Here is an 18,892-nt window from a genome sequence, read left to right as displayed (position 1 = left end):
CCCCCTTTGTGTTAGAGAACAACAGCAGAGAGGATCCAGATCAGGGTTGTTTTGTTTCCTTGTTTCTGTGGTCTGTAACTGCCCATACTAATATACAGGGGCAACAAGATATTCTGGTAGATTAGTACATGTCACAGGCGATTCACATATGGTTTATTTACATGAGATTGTGCAGAAATATAAATAATACAATATAGATATCCCTAGATGATGAGAATTGAAAGGCAAGGACAAGGAACAGAATGAGGAACAGGATGAGGGATAGTACAGAACAGTATGGGGAACAGGAAGAGGAACAGAAAGGGGAACAGGACGAGGAACAACAGAACGGGGAACAGGAAGCGGAACAGAAAGGGGAACAGAACGAGGAACAGGACGAGGATGAGGAACAACAGAACGGGGGTGTGTTATAGCGAACAGGAAGAACAGGAAGAGGAACAGAAAGGGGAACAGAACGAGGAACAGGACGAGGATGAGGAACAACAGAACGGGGAACAGGAAGAGGAACAGAAAGGGAAACAGGACGAGGATGAGGAACAGCAGAACGGGGAACAGGAAGAGGAACAGAAAGGGGAACAGAAAGAGGAACAGGAAGAGAGACAGGACAAGGAAAAGAAACAGAATGGGGAACAGAACGAGGAAAAGGAAGAGAGACAGGACGAGGAACAGGATGATGGACAGGACAAGGAAGAGAAACAGAATGGGGAACAGAATGGGAAACAGGAAGAGGAACAGAATGGGGAACAGGAAGAGGAACAGAATGGGGAACAGTAAGAGGAACAGAATGGGGAACAGGAAGAGGAACAGGAAGGTGAACAGGACGGTGACAAGGAACAGAGCGAGGCACAGGAAGAGAGACAGGATGAGGACAATGACGATCTGAGAAATCAATAAAGTATGAATTCAGCATCTGTTTAGTGCAGGGGTCTCGTACAGGTTCATCTGTTTACTGCAGGGGTCTCCAGCAGGTCGATCGCCACCTACCAGTAGCTACCAGCCCACCTGTGAGTAGCTTGCCAAACAATTCTGAAAGTACATGCAACTTTCGCGTGTTTCACTGCAAAGCGTCATAAACAAATCTCACAAGTATCTGACACAGCAAGTTCCCAGCTGCTATCTTATCAAGGCACCTTTGACATAATCCCTCCCCTGGTTAGCCTCTATTGGCTTCGAAAGCTAAACCATACACAATATGTGCCTCTATTGGCTTCAAAAGCTAAACCATACACAATATGTGCCTCTATTGGCTTTGAAAGCTAAACCATACACAATATGTGCCTCTATTGGCTTCGAAAGCTAAACCATACACAATATGTGCCTCTATTGGCTTCAAAAGCTAAACCATACACAATATGTGCCTCTATTGGCTTCGAAAGCTAAACAAAACACAATATGTGCCTCTATTGGCTTCGAAAGCTAAACCATACACAATATGTGCCTCTATTGGCTTCGAAAGCTAAACCATACACAATATGTGCCTCTATTGGCTTCGAAAACTAAACCATACACAATATGTGCCTCTATTGGCTTCGAAAGCTAAACCATACACAATATGTGCCTCTATTGGCTTCGAAAGCTAAACCATACACAATATGTGCCTCTATTGGCTTCGAAAGCTAAACCATACCATATTGATATTGCCCCTGTCTGTCTATGTGGTGCGTGTTTCTCTATCACTCCGTGTGAAGACAGTAGATGTGATAACCTTCTAGTGGGTTGACAGAAACACTTTCCCCAAAACCTGCTCAATTAAATGTTTTACAGAAAAGTAGGCAGAAGTAGATCATGAGGAGGTATATAATTTGTATCTATTATTTGTTATGTGCAATCTTTGCCATGAAATGAGCAGCAGCAGTACAGAACTATCACTAGATCGGCACATTAGACGGAACGCTAGACGCGCAATTAAAGGGCCAGATGCACAATTAAAGGGCCAGATGCACAATTAAAGGGCCAGATGCACAATTAAAGGGCCAGATGCACAATTAAAGGGCCAGATGCACAATTAAAGGGGAATTACAGCCAAATATGTAAATGTATTCGTTTACTTCCAGACCTGAAAAAAAATGTCTTCCGATTTAATTTAAGCACAGCCATGGACTCAATATCAATTGTCGTTATTTCTCTACGAACAATTTGTAATTTTGAGAGTGAAAAACAAAACAAAATCTAAAACCAGGGAAAATAAACTAAGAAAACATATTTATTTATTTTTTTTGGGGGGGGGGGGATTTTATTTGTGATTTCATTTGAGGTTTCTATGAACCCTTATTTATTGACAAGGCCCTGGGGGGGCTGCAGGGGAGAGTTGAAGAATGGGCCTATTTGAAAGATAGAAAAATAAAAATTAGTAGCTCACGACATGTTTTATTTTTTTCAAGGTAAAGTCTCATACTAGAATAGGTTGGAAACCCTTGGTTACATTTCATATTATAAGGTGGTTTATCTCTTTAGTTTCATATTATAAGGAGGTTTATCTCTTTAGTTTCATATTATAAGGTGGTTTATCTCTTTAGTTTCATATTATAAGTGTGAGGTGGTTCATTAATTGAAACCCTGAAAAGCAAACAGAGCAAGTCAAAAGGTAAGGGTTAGGGTTATGGTAAAAATAGCAAGTCAAAAGGTAAGGGTTAGGGTTATGGTAAAAAGAGCAAGTCAAAAGGTAAGGGTTAGGGTTATGGTAAAAAGAGCAAGTCAAAAGGTAAGGGTTAGGGTTATGGTAAAAATAGCAAGTCAAAAGGTAAGGGTTAGGGTTATGGTAAAAAGAGCAAGTCAAAAGGTAAGGGTTAGGGTTATGGTAAAAAGAGCAAGTCAAAAGGTAAGGGTTAGGGTTATGGTAAAAAGAGCAAGTCAAAAGGTAAGGGTTAGGGTTATGGTAAAAACAGCAAGTTAAAAGGTAAGGGTTAGGGTTATGGTAAAAAGAGCAAGTCAAAAGGTAAGGGTTAGGGTTATGGTAAAAAGAGCAAGTCAAAAGGTAAGGGTTAGGGTTATGGTAAAAAGAGCAAGTCAAAAGGTAAGGGTTAGGGTTATGGTAAAAAGAGCAAGTCAAAAGGTAAGGGTTAGGGTTATGGTAAAAATAGCAAGTCAAAAGGTAAAGGTTAGGGTTATGGTAAAAACAGCAAGTCAAAAGGTAAGGGTTAGGGTTATGGTAAAAAGAGCAAGTCAAAAGGTAAGGGTTAGGGTTATGGTAAAAAGAGCAAGTCAAAAGGTAAGGGTTAGGGTTATGGTAAAAATAGCAAGTCAAAAGGTAAGGGTTAGGGTTATGGTAAAAAGAGCAAGTCAAAAGGTAAGGGTTAGGGTTATGGTAAAAAGAGCAAGTCAAAAGGTAAGGGTTAGGGTTATGGTAAAAAGAGCAAGTCAAAAGGTAAGGGTTAGGGTTATGGTAAAAAGAGCAAGTCAAAAGGTAAGGGTTAGCGTTATGGTAAAAACAGCAAGTCAAAAGGGTTAGGGTTATGGTAAAAAGAGCAAGTCAAAAGGTAAGGGTTAGGGTTATGGTAAAAAGAGCAAGTCAAAAGGTAAGGGTTAGGGTTATGGTAAAAAGAGCAAGTCAAAAGGTAAGGGTTAGGGTTATGGTAAAAAGAGCAAGTCAAAAGGTAAGGGTTAGGGTTATGGTAAAAAGAGCAAGTCAAAAGGTAAGGGTTAGGGTTATGGTAAAAAGAGCAAGTCAAAAGGTAAGGGTTAGGGTTATGGTAAAAAGAGCAAGTCAAAAGGTAAGGGTTAATGGTTATGGTAAAAAGAGCAAGTCAAAAGGTAAGAGTTAATGGTTATGGTAATAATGTCGTATCAATACTGAATTATAAAACAAACACATGTTCCACACACACCACAGGAGCACAGTCGCTCACACCAGCCGTTGTGTGTGTGTTGCTGCTAATGTGTGTGTGTGTGTTGCTGCTAATGTGTGTGTGTTGCTACTACTGTGTGTGTGTGTGTGTGTGTGTTGCTACTACTGTGTGTGTGTGTGTGTGTGTGTTTGTTGCTGCTACTGTGTGTGTTGCTGCTACTGTGTGTGTGTTGCTGCTACTGTGTGTGTTGCTGCTACTGTGTGTGTGTGTGTTGCTGCTACTGTGTGTGTTGCTGCTACTATGTGTGTTGCTGCTACTGTGTGTGTTGCTGCTACTGTGTGTGTTGCTGCTACTGTGTGTGTGTGTGTGTTGCTACTGTGTGTGTTGCTGCTACTGTGTGTGTGTGTGTTGCTGCTACTGTGTGTGGTTGATGGTGAGCTAAATGCAGTGAGGAGAGAAGGAGAAGCTGTGTGTGGTTGATGGTGAGCTAAATGCAGCGAGGAGAGAAGGAGAAGCTGTGTGTGGTTGATGGTGAGCTAAATGCAGCGAGGAGAGAAGGAGAAGCTGTGTGTTGACTCAGTTGAATTGCTAGCCTGGAGGCATCATGCAGCCTGGACACAGAAACATAATGAGAAAAGGTCAGTGTGTCTCCGCCTGTGTCCCAATGGGCCCTGGTCAAAAGCAGTGCACTTTATTAGACAATAGGATGTCATTTGGGATGCACATCTCTTTCTCATCTTGTCAACAACACAAATCCCAGGGCCTGTCTGTGTGCCAGCCAGACACACACACACCGTGAGTAATACAGTAGGGACGAGATAGAGTGGTCTGAGCTCGACTGTGTGGTCTATTTAGTCAAGGAGTTTAGTCTGTTACACAGGACAAATAGATGCTCTCAGCTAATTGGATGATCGTGATGATAAAACTGGATTTCTCTTCAAGGTTGAGCTGGCAACCAGACAACCAGACAAGCACACACACACACACACACACACACACACACACACACACACACACACACACACACACACACACACACACACACACACACACACACACACACACACAGTGTAATGGTGAGGGCCTGAGTGAGCCCTGTGGACCCTGATACACTGTAATAGGCTGAGCCAGAATAAAATAAAACACCTCTGGGTGGCTAAGCACTGCACCTAGACAGTAATTGATAGCCAATTAACCAATAAGAGAAGAGGATTGATCACACGGTGGGCGGACAGGAATGGGGCAATCCCAAAATGACTAGCTATATGAATAAATTACATCTACTTACCGCTGAGTTTTCTTTTTTTTTAATCCTAAACAAGTCAGTTAAGAACAAATTCTTATTTACAATGACGGCTTACCGGAGAATAGTGGGTTAACTGCCTTGTTCAGCGGGAACAGAGGGTTAACTGCCTTGTTCAGGGGAACAGACGGTTAACTGCCTTGTTCAGGGGAAAAGTGGGTTAACTGCCTTGTTCAGGGGAACAGTGGGTTAACTGCCTTGTTCAGGGGAACAGAGAGTTAACTGCCTTGTTCAGGGGAACAGTGGGTTAACTGCCTTGTTCAGGGGGAACAGAGGGTTAACTGCCTTGTTCAGGGGAACAGTGGGTTAACTGCCTTGTTCAGGGGAACAGTGGGTTAACTGCCTTGTTCAGGGGAACAGTGGGTTAACTGCCTTGTTCAGGGGAACAGATGGTTAACTGCCTTGTTCAGGGGAACAGTGGGTTAACTGCCTTGTTCAGGGGAACAGTGGGTTAACTGCCTTGTTCAGCGGGAACAGAGGGTTAACTGCCTTGTTCAGGGGAACAGTGGGTTAACTGCCTTGTTCAGGGGAACAGTGGGTTAACTGCCTTGTTCAGGGGAACAGTGGGTTAACTGCCTTGTTCAGGGGAACAGAGGGTTAACTGCCTTGTTCAGGGGAACAGCGGGTTAACTGCCTTGTTCAGGGGAACAGTGGGTTAACTGCCTTGTTCAGGGGAACAGTGGGTTAACTGCCTTGTTCAGGGGAACAGTGGGTTAACTGCCTTGTTCAGGGGAACAGTGGGTTAACTGCCTTGTTCAGGGGAACAGTGGGTTAACTGTCTTGTTCAGGGGAACAGAGGGTTAACTGCCTTGTTCAGGGGAACAGAGGGTTAACTGCCTTGTTCAGGGGAGTAGTGGGTTAACTGCCTTGTTCAGGGGAACAGAGGGTTAACTGCCTTGTTCAGGGGAACAGTGGGTTAACTGCCTTGTTCAGGGGAACAGTGGGTTAACTGCCTTGTTCAGGGGCAGAATGACCGATTTTTACCTTGTCAGCTCAGGGATTTGATCTAGCAACCTTTCAGTTACTGGCCCAACGCTCTAACCACTAGGCTACCTGCCACCTCTACACTCTAACCACTAGGCTACCTGCCACCTCTACACTCTAACCACTAGGCTACCTGCCACCTCAACACTCTAACCACTAGGCTACCCTGCCACCTCTACACTCTAACCACTAGGCTACCTGCCACCTCTACACTCTAACCACTAGGCTACCTGCCGCCCCTACACTCTAACCACTAGGCTACCTGCTACCTCTACACTCTAACCACTAGACTACCTGCCTCCTCTACACTCTAACCACTAGGCTACCTGCCAGCTCTACACTCTAACCACTAGGCTACCTGCCACCTCTACACTCTAACCACTAGGCTACCTGCCACCTCTACACTCTAACCACTCGGCTACCTGCCACCTCTACACTCTAACCACTAGGCTACCTGCCACCTCTACACTCTAACCACTAGGCTACCTGCCGCCTCTACACTCTAACCACTAGGCTACCTGCCACCTCTACACTCTAACCACTCGGCTACCTTCCGCCCCTGCTGATCTAGGTTGAAATCTGTTTGAAATGCCATAATGGTTAAAGTAAGGATTAGGGACAGAGAATGCTGATCCAAGATCTGTGGTTAGGTCAGTATCTCATTGTTACATCTTGGATTAGGGCAGGTTTACTTGTCCTAGATCTGTGGTCAGGTTAATATCTAACGGATGAGATTAGGATTAGGATTAGGGAGAGAGAAATATGATAATAGAATCTATCTGTGGTTAGGTTAATATCTAATGGATGAGATTAGGATTAGGGAGAGAGAAATCTGATAATAGAATCTATCTGTGGTCAGGTTAATATCTAACGGATGAGATTAGGATTAGGATTAGGGAGAGAGAAATCTGATAATAGAATCTATCTGCGGTTAGGTTAATATCTAACGGATGAGATTAGGATTAGGGATGGAGAAATCTGATAATAGAATCTATCTGCGGTTAGGTTAATATCTAACGGATGAGATTAGGATTAGGATTAGGGACAGAGAAATCTGATAATATAATCTATCTGCGGTTAGGTTAATATCTAACGGATGAGATTAGGATTAGGATTAGGGAGAGAGAAATCTGATAATAGAATCTATCTGCGGTTAGGTTAATATCTAAGGGATGAGATTAGGATTAGGATTAGGGAGAGAGAAATCTGATAATAGAATCTATCTGCGGTTAGGTTAATATCTAAGGGATGAGATTAGGATTAGGATTAGGGAGAGAGAAATCTGATAATATAATCTATCTGCGGTTAGGTTAATATCTAACGGATGAGATTAGGATTAGGATTAGGGGACAGAGGAAACCTAATAACATATCTGTATGAAGATTGTGGTTAAGGAGGAGACATACATGGGATGTGTATAAAACACTTAATTGAAAACAATTTCACAGGTATTTATTCCAGACAGATCTTTAAAATATCTAAAAAGAGCAGCAACCTGTGAAAGTCAGTGTTAAATAGGTGTCTATTTCTCTGCTTCCTGACGTGGGCCGGGCCCTGGGAACGAACAGGAAGTCAGTGTTAAATAGGTGTCTATTTCTCTGCTTCCTGACGTGGGCCCTGGGAACGAACAGGAAGTCAGTGTTAAATAGGTGTCTATTTCTCTGCTTCCTGACGTGGGCCCTGGGAACGAACAGGAAGTCAGTGTTAAATAGGTGTCTATTTCTCTGCTTCCTGACGTGGGCCCTGGGAACGAACAGGAAGTCAGTGTTAAATAGGTGTCTATTTCTCTGCTTCCTGACGTGGGCCCTGGGAACGAACAGGAAGTCAGTGTTAAATAGGTGTCTATTTCTCTGCTTCCTGACGTGGGCCGGGCCCTGGGAACGAACAGGAAGTCAGTGTTAAATAGGTGTCTATTTCTCTGCTTCCTGACGTGGGCCCTGGGAACGAACAGGAAGTCAGTGTTAAATAGGTGTCTATTTCTCTGCTTCCTGACGTGGGCCCTGGGAACGAACAGGAAGTCAGTGTTAAATAGGTGTCTATTTCTCTGCTTCCTGACGTGGGCCCTGGGAACGAACAGGAAGTCAGTGTTAAATAGGTGTCTATTTCTCTGCTTCCTGACGTGGGCCCTGGGAACGAACAGGAAGTCAGTGTTAAATAGGTGTCTATTTCTCTGCTTCCTGACGTGGGCCCTGGGAACGAACAGGAAGTCAGTGTTAAATAGGTGTCTATTTCTCTGCTTCCTGACGTGGGCCGGGCCCTGGGAACGAACAGGAAGTCAGTGTTAAATAGGTGTCTATTTCTCTGCTTCCTGATGTGGGCTGGGCCCTGGGAACGAACAGGAAGTCAGTGTTAAATAGGTGTCTATTTCTCTTCTTCAACAGATGCCTCCTCTAACCCCTAACCCCTAACCCTAACCCCTAACCCTAACCCTAAATCTGGACCATTACCTCAACAGATGCCTCCACTAACCCCTAACCCCTAACCCCTAACCCTAACCCCTTACCCTAACCCTAAATCTGGACCATTACCTCAACAGATGCCTCCTCTAACCCCTAACCCCTAACCCTAACCCATTATCTCCTCTGATCATTCAGCCTCCCACTTTTAAACACTTCGATAAGGTCAACGGAGAGGGATGATGGTGATCCTCAACATGCGATACAAACACACACACACACACACACCAAGTCAAAAGCACCTTGGGAATCACGTCGCAGCCCTTTCCTGCAGTCAAATTAACAGAGCGCCCTCTTGTGGCCTCATGGGTGGAACAACAATATGTGTTACAGAACAGAACACTTCAAAGTCCTCAAAGTATTCAAAACACTTGTTTCCATGGTGACCTCTGGACATCGGCTTCGACCGACCTCCACGTCTACAAAAATGACCTACACACACACACGCGCTTGCGGGCACACACACACACACGCGCTTGCGGACACACACACACACACACTTGCGGGCACACGCACACACACACACACACACACAGATTGCAGAGATAGACACACACCAGTTACTGAGAACAGATTCAATCTCTGCGAGGGAGGGCAGACACACGCACACAGATACACTCCTCTCTCTCTGCAAGCCGAGAAAGGGAAGCTGAGCTCAAGGTCAGTATTATGAGCTTTGAACACAGAGAGAGGAACATACAGTAGATACGAGAGAGAGAGAGAGAGAGAGAGAAAATCCCAAAGCCGACTAAATTGCTATCTGACCCTAAACAGAGAATATGAATTGGCTGATTATCTCTACTCTGTCAGAGATACGAAGCAGAGACAGATCCTTACCAAGTACAGGCTGAGTGACCACCAACTGACAATAGAAACCGGCAGACATAAAAAGACATGGCTACCCAAAGAGGAGAGTGTATGTGGTCACTGCACGACAGGGGAGGTAGAGACAGAGATGTAAAGACATGGCTACCCAAAGAGGAGCGTGTATGTGGTCACTGCACGACAGGGGAGGTAGAGACAGAGATGCACTTTCTCCTTTACTGTGAGAAATATTCCTCACAAAGAGATTCATTATTCACAGAAATGACTACATATATTCCAAATTTGAACTTAACAACTAAAAATACTCATGGGCGAAGGAGCAATGGCTCCTCTTGCAGCCAAATATGTATTGAGGGACACTGGATAATAACATCTGCATAGTAAGCAGTAACTTACTTTTTATTACTATAATTGTTATTGCTATAATTATTCTTGTTTATTATTCCAAATAGTAGTGGTAGTAGTGGTAGTAGTGGTAGTAGTGGTAATAGTGGTAGTAGTGGTAATAGTGGTAGTAGTGGTATGGGTGGTAATGGTAACAGCAGTTTCTCTCTCTCCCTCTCTCTCTCTCTTCTCTCTCTCTTTCTCTCTCTCTCTCTCTTCTCCTCCCTCTCCTTCCATCTCTTCCTTAAATCCTCTCTCTCTTTTCTCTTCCTTCTAATATCATGAAATTCCATTTTGGAGAACTTTGCTAAATCCTAAATAACCCTGTTCTCCAGAGAAGTGAAATCTGTTTAATTCTTTCCTTATTTTCTCGTGTTTCTAAAGAGTAATTTCCCCTTTGCATGATGCATTCAGCGCTTGTATATCATACTAATTCACTGGATTGGTGGAAATAAATAATGTTATGTTAAATTTCTCTCCCTTGGTGGAGCAGACATCTTCTCACATGCATCATTGGAATTCATCGTTCACGACTGGGGGGAATGAAATCTCTATCTCTCTCGCTTTCTCTCTCCCTCTCTCTCTCTCTATCTGTATCTCACTGTCAATAAAATTCAATTCAAAGGTTTTTATTGGCATGGGAAACATATGTTTACATTCTTTCTTTGTCTCTCTCTCTATCTCTGTCTCTGTCTCTCAGTTTTTTAGGGTGACAGAGAAGAAAAACTGATTTTACATTTGTTTGACTGCGAGGCATTTCTCCACCCAATAAGTTATGTTAATTCCATCTTCTTCTTCTCCTCCTTCTTCTTCATCTTTAGTGACTCAATGGAATTCATTCATCCATCCATATAAGACTATAGAAACAGAACAGCAGAACAAAGACTAGTAGTATCGTGTGTGTGGTGTGTGTGGTGTGGTGTGGTGTGACAGTCTCAATGTCGGCCCAGTAGATCACACAGCGAACCAACACAACGCTAGGCTACTATCCTACCCTCAGCAGAGTGAAACCCAGCTGACTCCGCATCCGTCAATATCAAACAGCAGCATGTCTCCTCTCTGAAAACAGAACTGGTTCAGTTACAAGAGGAAGAGTCTGTCAGTCTTGATTTGAGCTAACTCGGGCACTTTGGCTTTTCATCCTGTTGTGTTATGAGTGATCTATCTGTTATGGCTGAGCAGAGAGAGTGGTGGAGGGTATTCAGCCTGATGACAAAGGCTGGTTATTACTGTGTGAGTGTGTGTGTGTGTGTGTGTGTGTGTGTGTGTGTGTGTGTGTGTGTGTGTGTGTGTGTGTGTGTGTGTGTGTGTGTGTGTGTGTGTGTGTGTGTGTGTGTGTGTGTGTGGAAAAAGTACCCAGATAGTAAAGATACCTTAATAGAAAAGTGAAAGTTGCCAGTAAAATACGACTCGTGTAAAAGTCAGAAAGTATTTGATTATAAATATACTTAAGTATCAAAAGTATAAATTATTTCAAATTCATTGTTCTTGTTTTGTTCATTTACTCCACCACCCTACTACTCCACCACCCTACTACTCCACCACCCTACTACTCCACCACCCTACTACTCCACCACCCTACCACCCCACCACTCTACCACCCTACTACTCTACCACTCCACCACTCTACCACCCTACTACTCTACCACTCCACCACTCTACCACCCTACTACTCTACCACTCCACCACTCTACCACCCTACTACTCTACCACTCCACCACTCCACCACCCTACTACTCCACCACCCTACTACTCTACCACCCTACTACTCTACCACTCCACCACTCTACCACCCTACTACTCTACCACTCCACCACTCTACCACCCTACTACTCCACCACCCTACTACTCCACCACCCTACTACTCTACCACTCCACCACTCTACCACCCTACTACTCTACCACTCCACCACCCTACTACTCTACCACTCCACCACTCTACCACTCCACCACTCTACCACCCCACCACTCTACCACCCTACTACTCTACCACTCTACCACTCCACCACCCTACCACCCTACCACCCCACCACTCTACCACCCTACTACTCCACCACCCTACCACTCCACCACCCTACCACCCCACCACTCCACCACTCCACCACTCCACCACTCTACCACTCCACCACCCTACCACCCTACCACCCCACCACTCCACCACTCCACCACTCCACCACTCCACCACCCTACTACTCCACCACCCTACTACTCTACCACTCCACCACCCTACTACTCCACCACCCTACTATTCTACCACTCCACCACTCCAACACTCCACCACCCTACTACTCTACCACTCCACCACCCCACCACCCTACTACTCCACCACCCTACTACTCTACCACTCCACCACCCTACTACTCTACCACTCCACCACTCCACCACCCTACTACTCCACCACCCTACTACTCTACCACTCCACCACCCCACCACTCCAACACTCCACCACTCTAACACTGCAACACTCCAACACTCTACTACTCCACCACCCTACCACCCCACCACTCTACCACCCTACTACTCCACCACCCTACTACTCTACCACCCCACCACTCTACCACCCTACTACTCTACCACTCCACCACTCTACCACTCTACCACCACTCCACCACTCTACTACTCCACCACCCTACTACTCTACCACTCCACCACCCTACTACTCTACCACCCTACTACTCTACCACTCCACCACTCTACTACTCCACCACTCTACCACTCTACTACTCCACCACTCTACCACTCCACCACTCCACCACTCCACCACTCCACCACTCTACTACTCCACCACTCTACCACTCCACCACTCTACTACTCCACCACTCTACCACTCCACCACTCTACTACTCCACCACCCTACTACTCCACCACCCTACTACTCTACCACTCCACCACTCTACCACCCTACTACTCTACCACTCCACCACTCTACTACTCCACCACCCTACTACTCCACCACCCTACTACTCTACCACTCCACCACTCTACCACCCTACTACTCTACCACTCCACCACTCCACCACTCTACCACTCCACCACCCTACTACTCCACCACCCTACTACTCTACCACTCCACCACTCTACCACCCTACTACTCTACCACTCCACCACTCTACTACTCCACCACCCTACTACTCCACCACCCTACTACTCTACCACTCCACCACTCTACCACCCTACTACTCTACCACTCCACCACTCCACCACTCTACCACTCCACCACTCTACCACTCCACCACCCTACTACTCCACCACTCCACCACTCTACTACTCCACCACTCTACCACTCCACCACTCCACCACTCCACCACTCCACCACTCCACCACTCCACCACTCCACCACTCTACCACTCCACCACTCCACCACCCTACTACTCTACCACTCCACCACTCTACTACTCCACCACTCTACCACTCCACCACTCTACTACTCCACCACTCTACCACTCCACCACTCTACTACTCCACCACCCTACTACTCTACCACTCCACCACCCCACCACTCTACTACTCTACCACTCCACCACTCTACTACTCCACCACTCTACTACTCCACCACCCTACTACTCTACCACCCCACCACTCTACCACCCCACCCCTCCACCACCCCACCCCTCCACCACTCCACCACCCCACCCCTCCACTTCTCCACCACCCTAGCACCCTACTACTCTACTACTCCACCACCCCACCACTCCACCACCCCACCACCCCACCACTCCACCACCCTACTACTCTACCACTCCACCACCCTACTACTCTACCACTCCACCACCCCACCACTCCACCACTCCACCACCCTACTACTCTACCACTCTACCACACTACTCCACCACTCTACCACTCCACCACCCCACCACACCACTCCACCACCCCACCCCTCCACCACTCCACCACCCTAGCACCCTACTACTCTACCACTCCACCACTCCACCACCCCACCCCTCCACCACTCTACCACTCTACTACCACTCTACTACTCCACCACCCCACCACTCCACCACCCCACCACCCTACTACTCTACCACTCCACCACCCCACCACCCCACCACTCCACCACCCTACTACTCTACCACTCCACCACCCCACCACTCCACCATCCTACCACCCTACCACTCTACCACTCCACCACTTCACCACCCTACTAGTCAACCACTCCACCACCCCACCCCTCCACTACTCTACCACTCCACCACCCTACTACTCCACCACCCCACCACCCTACTACTCTACCACCACCCCACCACTCTACCACTCTACCACCCTACTACTCCACCACCCCACCACCCTACTACTCTACCACCACTCTACCACCCCACCACCCCACCACCCCACCACTCTACCACTCTACCACTCCACCACTCCACCACCCCACCCCTCCACCACTCCACCACTCCACCACTCCACCACTCCACCACTCCACCACCCCACCACCCCACCACTCCACCACCACACCACTCCACCACTCCACCACTCCACCACTCCACTACTCCACTACTCCACCACTCCACCACTCCACCACTCTACCACTCCACCACCCCACCACTCCACCAATGGTAGTGAGTCCTCCAGATCAGAGGCAGTAGGGATGACCAGGGATGTTCTCTTGATAAGTGTGTGAATTGGACCATTTTCCTGTCCTGCTAAGCATTCAAAATGTAACGAGTACTTTTGGGTGTCGAGGGAAAATGTACATTGCTATTTACTCTAGACTTGAAATATTATGATCCCTGTTTATTTAATTATAATGTATTCCTAATTAACTGGCCAAGTTACTGACCGTGTTACTGGCTGTGTTACTGACTGCTGGACCACACCCCATTCACCAACACTATTCAATACTGCCAGCTTGGAATTTCTTATAGGAGCCTATAGTATAGACCTGCATGTGTTAGGGGACTAGAAAAGAAAGAAAGTTTGAAAGAAAGAAAGAAAGAAAGAGTCCATGTCCATGATAGATGCCACACAAGGCAGTGATTTGGATATAACTTAGTAATACCCATACCCATACACACACACACACACACACACACACACACAGTACCCGTCATTCACAGATGAATCATAAAACAGCCTCTCTGTGAATGCCACTCCCTACATTGATATTTACTCACAACTTTAAATATTACGATCCCTGGAGCGTGACTATTTATTTAATCGCAATCTATTCCTAATTATTCACTAATTCATGCGAGAGAAAAGCCTATTGGTTAATTCAACATCTTGTGTATTGTCTGAGTCCCGAAGCTGAAGAAGCATTTCCACAACCTCTACCATGTCTGCCTTCTGTCCCGGACCTGAGGGGAACTAGCATGTCTGCCTTGTGTGTGTGTGTGTGTCTGTGTGTGTGTGTGTGTGTCTGTGTGTGTGTGTCTGTGTGTGTGTGTGTGTGTGTCTGTGTGTGTGTGTCTGTGTGTGTGTGTGTGTGTCTGTGTGTCTGTGTGTGTGTGTGTCTGTGTGTCTGTGTGTGTGTGTGTGTGTGTGTGTGTGTGTGTGTGTGTGTGTGTGTGTGTGTGTGCGTGCGTGCGTAGAGCAGAGGAACAGCAGCAAGGCTAATGAAGTGTAAAATGTAAACGTTCGTTGAGAATAGAGACCAACCACAAAACCACCATCAGAAACCTCTCTATAGCTTCCAGCTCAGCAGGAACATCTGAGAGAATTACACCCAGACTATCCTAAAACAAAATCACTGGAGGGACAATATAGTGTAGATCTTTAGAATAATACATGCTATTTAGCAAACGCCTTTATCCAAAGCAAGTCATTGGTCCATATAATCTTGAAAATGAAAAACAAGAGTTATAGGTAACAAGATGTCAGTTGTTATCATGTATACCACTGATTGAATGTGTCTGCCATTCTACTGCAACACTTCACATCCTCTTTCTCCTTTGAGGTGTTGATTATCTTGTACATCAAAGACCATCTACATGCCAACTAGAGTCTAGCCTACAGGCTACAGTAGACTACAGAAGGCTACAACTCCTTTGTAAATCACGCTGTCATCAGCAGACTAGGTCCCCTAAACAGCACTTAAAACTGTCACAATACTGGTGAAGATAGCAAGACCAGGCACAAGAGAGGAGAGGGTGAGAGAGGACAGGACAGGACAGGACAGGAGAGGACAGGAGAGGACAGGAGAGGGCAGGAAAGCAGAGGGCAGGAAAGCAGAGGGCAGGAAAGGAGAGGGCAGGAAAGGAGAGGACAGGAAAGGAGATGAGAAAGAGGAGAGGACTGGAGAGGACGGGAAAGGAGAGGACAGGCAAGGATATGAGAGAGAGAGAAGAGGACTGGAGAGGACAGGACAGGAGAGAGAGGGGGAACGAAACGTGCTATCGGATGCTTCTCTGCATCACTCAGCCAGCATAGCAAATTCCCCCATTCATGAGAACTCTTACAAATGGTTTAACTGAGTCTGCACCTCGCCAACGCACGTTTTAAAAACAGCTATGCGTTTCAAGGCACATTAAGGACTGTTTTAACCACTTGGGTTATCTTATAAACTAAAGAATCATCAATAGTTTAACGTGTGTCTTCTTCAGAAGAAACTGGTTTCGACTACAGTGTGTGACGTGCCGATAGGTACTGAACTTTCATCTCGAGACGGATATATCTGCTAATAAGTGTCGCTTTTTCATCCATGGCACCGGATCACTGGTTCGGCTCGTGCGCCAGCATGTCTTCTGTCCCGTTAATTTACAATCCGCCATGAAATTACTGGGGAGCTGCACGAGACAGACAATCAGACCTCTGAAGCCTACAACACGAGTGGCACTCGTTGCCTTGCGCGCACGCACACACACACACACACACACACACACACACACACGTGTCAGCAGCATTAATAATGTAGCGGTAATGTCACGGGACTGCTTGGATTGTTTACTGGTAAATTGAGATGGAACCAACCGAACAGATCATCATTGAGAAAATGAATCGTTTTATGAACGAAGTCCCTCTCCTCTATAACCTTGAACCGCTAATTGACGAAGATTGGTGGAAAACAGTACCTCGTAGGGAATATCAAACGACTGCGTAATAAGGACATAGACCATGGGGTTGGAAAAAACACAGTCAGTCCGACAGAAAGAACGTGTCAGATGTACTTAGACTGAGTACATTTACCATCCCATCAATGCCACAATGCCTTATGTTATGTGATTGTAAACACGAAGGCCTTTACATTAAAATCATCTTTCAGAATGATAACGCAGTGAAGTTGAAGCAGGGCCATATGATAAAAATATATACATTGAACTCACCAATGCAGGTAAATCCAGCGAGGAACAGCCAACAGAGCATCACCAGCTTGTCGGTGCTGTATCTCCCGCGGACAAAGGGAGTCAGGTGTAACGGCACCATCGCTGCCGTAAACTCCTCGCACTTCTTTCGTTTAACTTTCGAAAGACAAAAAAAAAAGGAAGAATGAATGAGCAGTAGTAAGTAGTACACGGATTTGTGTGTCCGGTTGTTTTATTCTCCGGGCGTCTCTTTACGCCGTTAGGAAGCGCCTCTGCATCAAAGTCCAGTTGGCTCAGTAGCTGCAGCACGCATCCTTCAGGTCCACTACCTTGACCATTACATTGGTATACCCGCAGCGCGTCTTGGTTGCTAGAAACAACGCAGCATCACAGGTGTGGTAATAAACACTCAGTTCTGCTTTCTTTCTCCCTTCGCTGTTTCACTCTCTCCTAGTCCTCTTCTCTGTTTCCGTATCTTTCCAAAGCCGCTATCCGTGTAGCAGGGCAGCGGTTGAATGTGTTCCACGCCTTGTGCGCCTTGTGTGCTCTTATTACCTCCTTCGGAAGGAATACCTGCAACCGACTGGGAAATTGTATAAATTGGCATTAGAGCATCAACATCTGCTTCCACAGCAATGCAGGAGCGGAGCGGTGTGCCAAAACCAGGAGTGGAGCCGTCATCGTCCGGGAATGGACGAGTGACTTTAAGAGCCCTATAATTTCCTCTAATTAGGAATGGGCTGTGACATTATCAGCACAACCCGATCAACACCATTTAAACCTGCATACATACATGTTTTATACGTGGTCAATATATTTGATCAACGATATTCAAAGTCATTTCTTTTACCATGTTTAATTGGTCTACACATTCTATTTAAAGGCATACGAAGTTAATCATTTATTTTACAGTGTTTAATTGGTCTACACATTCTATTTAAAGGCATACGAAGTTAATAATTTCTTTTACAATGTTTAATTGGTCTACACATTCTATGTAAAGGCATACGAAGTTAATCATTTATTGGCGGGTGAAGTCATAATTTTGCCTTTTCTTCCATGTTTAAAATAAAATAAAAATAGTATTCACGTGACAATGTGCATAAAATGAGAATTATAGATGGGTCATCATTAACAGTAAACAGTATGATATTAAACAGTAACTCTGTATTCAGATGCATTATAACTCTGGACTGCACTCTTCTCTCTTGTCTGTTCATGCTGGTCCAATGTGTGCAACATGCTCATGTCTGAGACGGTCATGTACAGTGTCGCGACATTATGGACCAGTTTCCCGGACCCAGATTGAGTCTATACTTCCTGAATAAAGAGCATGTTCACTGAAGATTCTAAATCCAGGAGAAGGGCTAAAATTAATCTGAGAAAAGATAAATGTGTGTTTTGTCTTAACAGTAGGTATGAACTAGAGGAGGCTGGTGGGAGGAGATATAGGAGGACTGGATTATTGTAATGGCTGGAATGGAATCAATGGAATGGAGTCTATTGTGGTTTCCATATGTCTGAAGTCTTTACTACAAGTCCATTAGATCCATTCCAGACATTACAACGAGCCCATCCTCCTATAGCTCCTCCCAACCCCTCCTCTGGTAGGCACGAGACAGGCATATAGGACACACATAATATGGTGACAAAATGTTTTTTTCTCATTTTACACATTTAAGGTTAGTGATGGTAGCAGCAGTAGTAGTAGTGATATCAGTGGCTGTAGTAGTAGTAGTGGTAGTAGTAGTAGTGGTAGTAGTAGTAGTAGTAGTGGTAGTAGTGGTAGAAGTAGTAGTGGTATCAGTGGTGGCATAAGTAGTAGTAGTAGTAGTAGTAGTGGTAGTAGTAGTAGTGGTAGTGGTGGTAGTAGTAGTGGGTATTGGCAGTAGTAGTAGTGGTAGTGGTAGTAGTAGT

General features: G+C 45.6%; 1 protein-coding gene across 1 annotated transcript in view; it reads right to left on the bottom strand.

Moving 5' to 3' along the window:
• The window catches only part of LOC139391058 (netrin receptor UNC5A-like), a 491,035-nt gene extending 473,939 nt beyond the window's left edge, over positions 1 to 17,096 (bottom strand). The window contains exon 1 of the mRNA XM_071138544.1: positions 16,997 to 17,096. Coding sequence (XP_070994645.1) covers positions 16,997 to 17,096 — 100 coding nt within the window. The remainder of the gene's footprint in view (positions 1 to 16,996) is intronic.
• Between the last annotated feature and the right edge of the window lie 1,796 nt (positions 17,097 to 18,892).

Source organism: Oncorhynchus clarkii, chromosome 31 (genome assembly GCF_045791955.1).
Source record: "Oncorhynchus clarkii lewisi isolate Uvic-CL-2024 chromosome 31, UVic_Ocla_1.0, whole genome shotgun sequence".
Classification (NCBI taxonomy): Eukaryota; Metazoa; Chordata; class Actinopteri; order Salmoniformes; family Salmonidae; genus Oncorhynchus; species Oncorhynchus clarkii.
The sequence above is the reverse complement of the archived record's forward strand: the minus strand, read 5'-3'. Positions and strand labels throughout refer to the sequence as shown.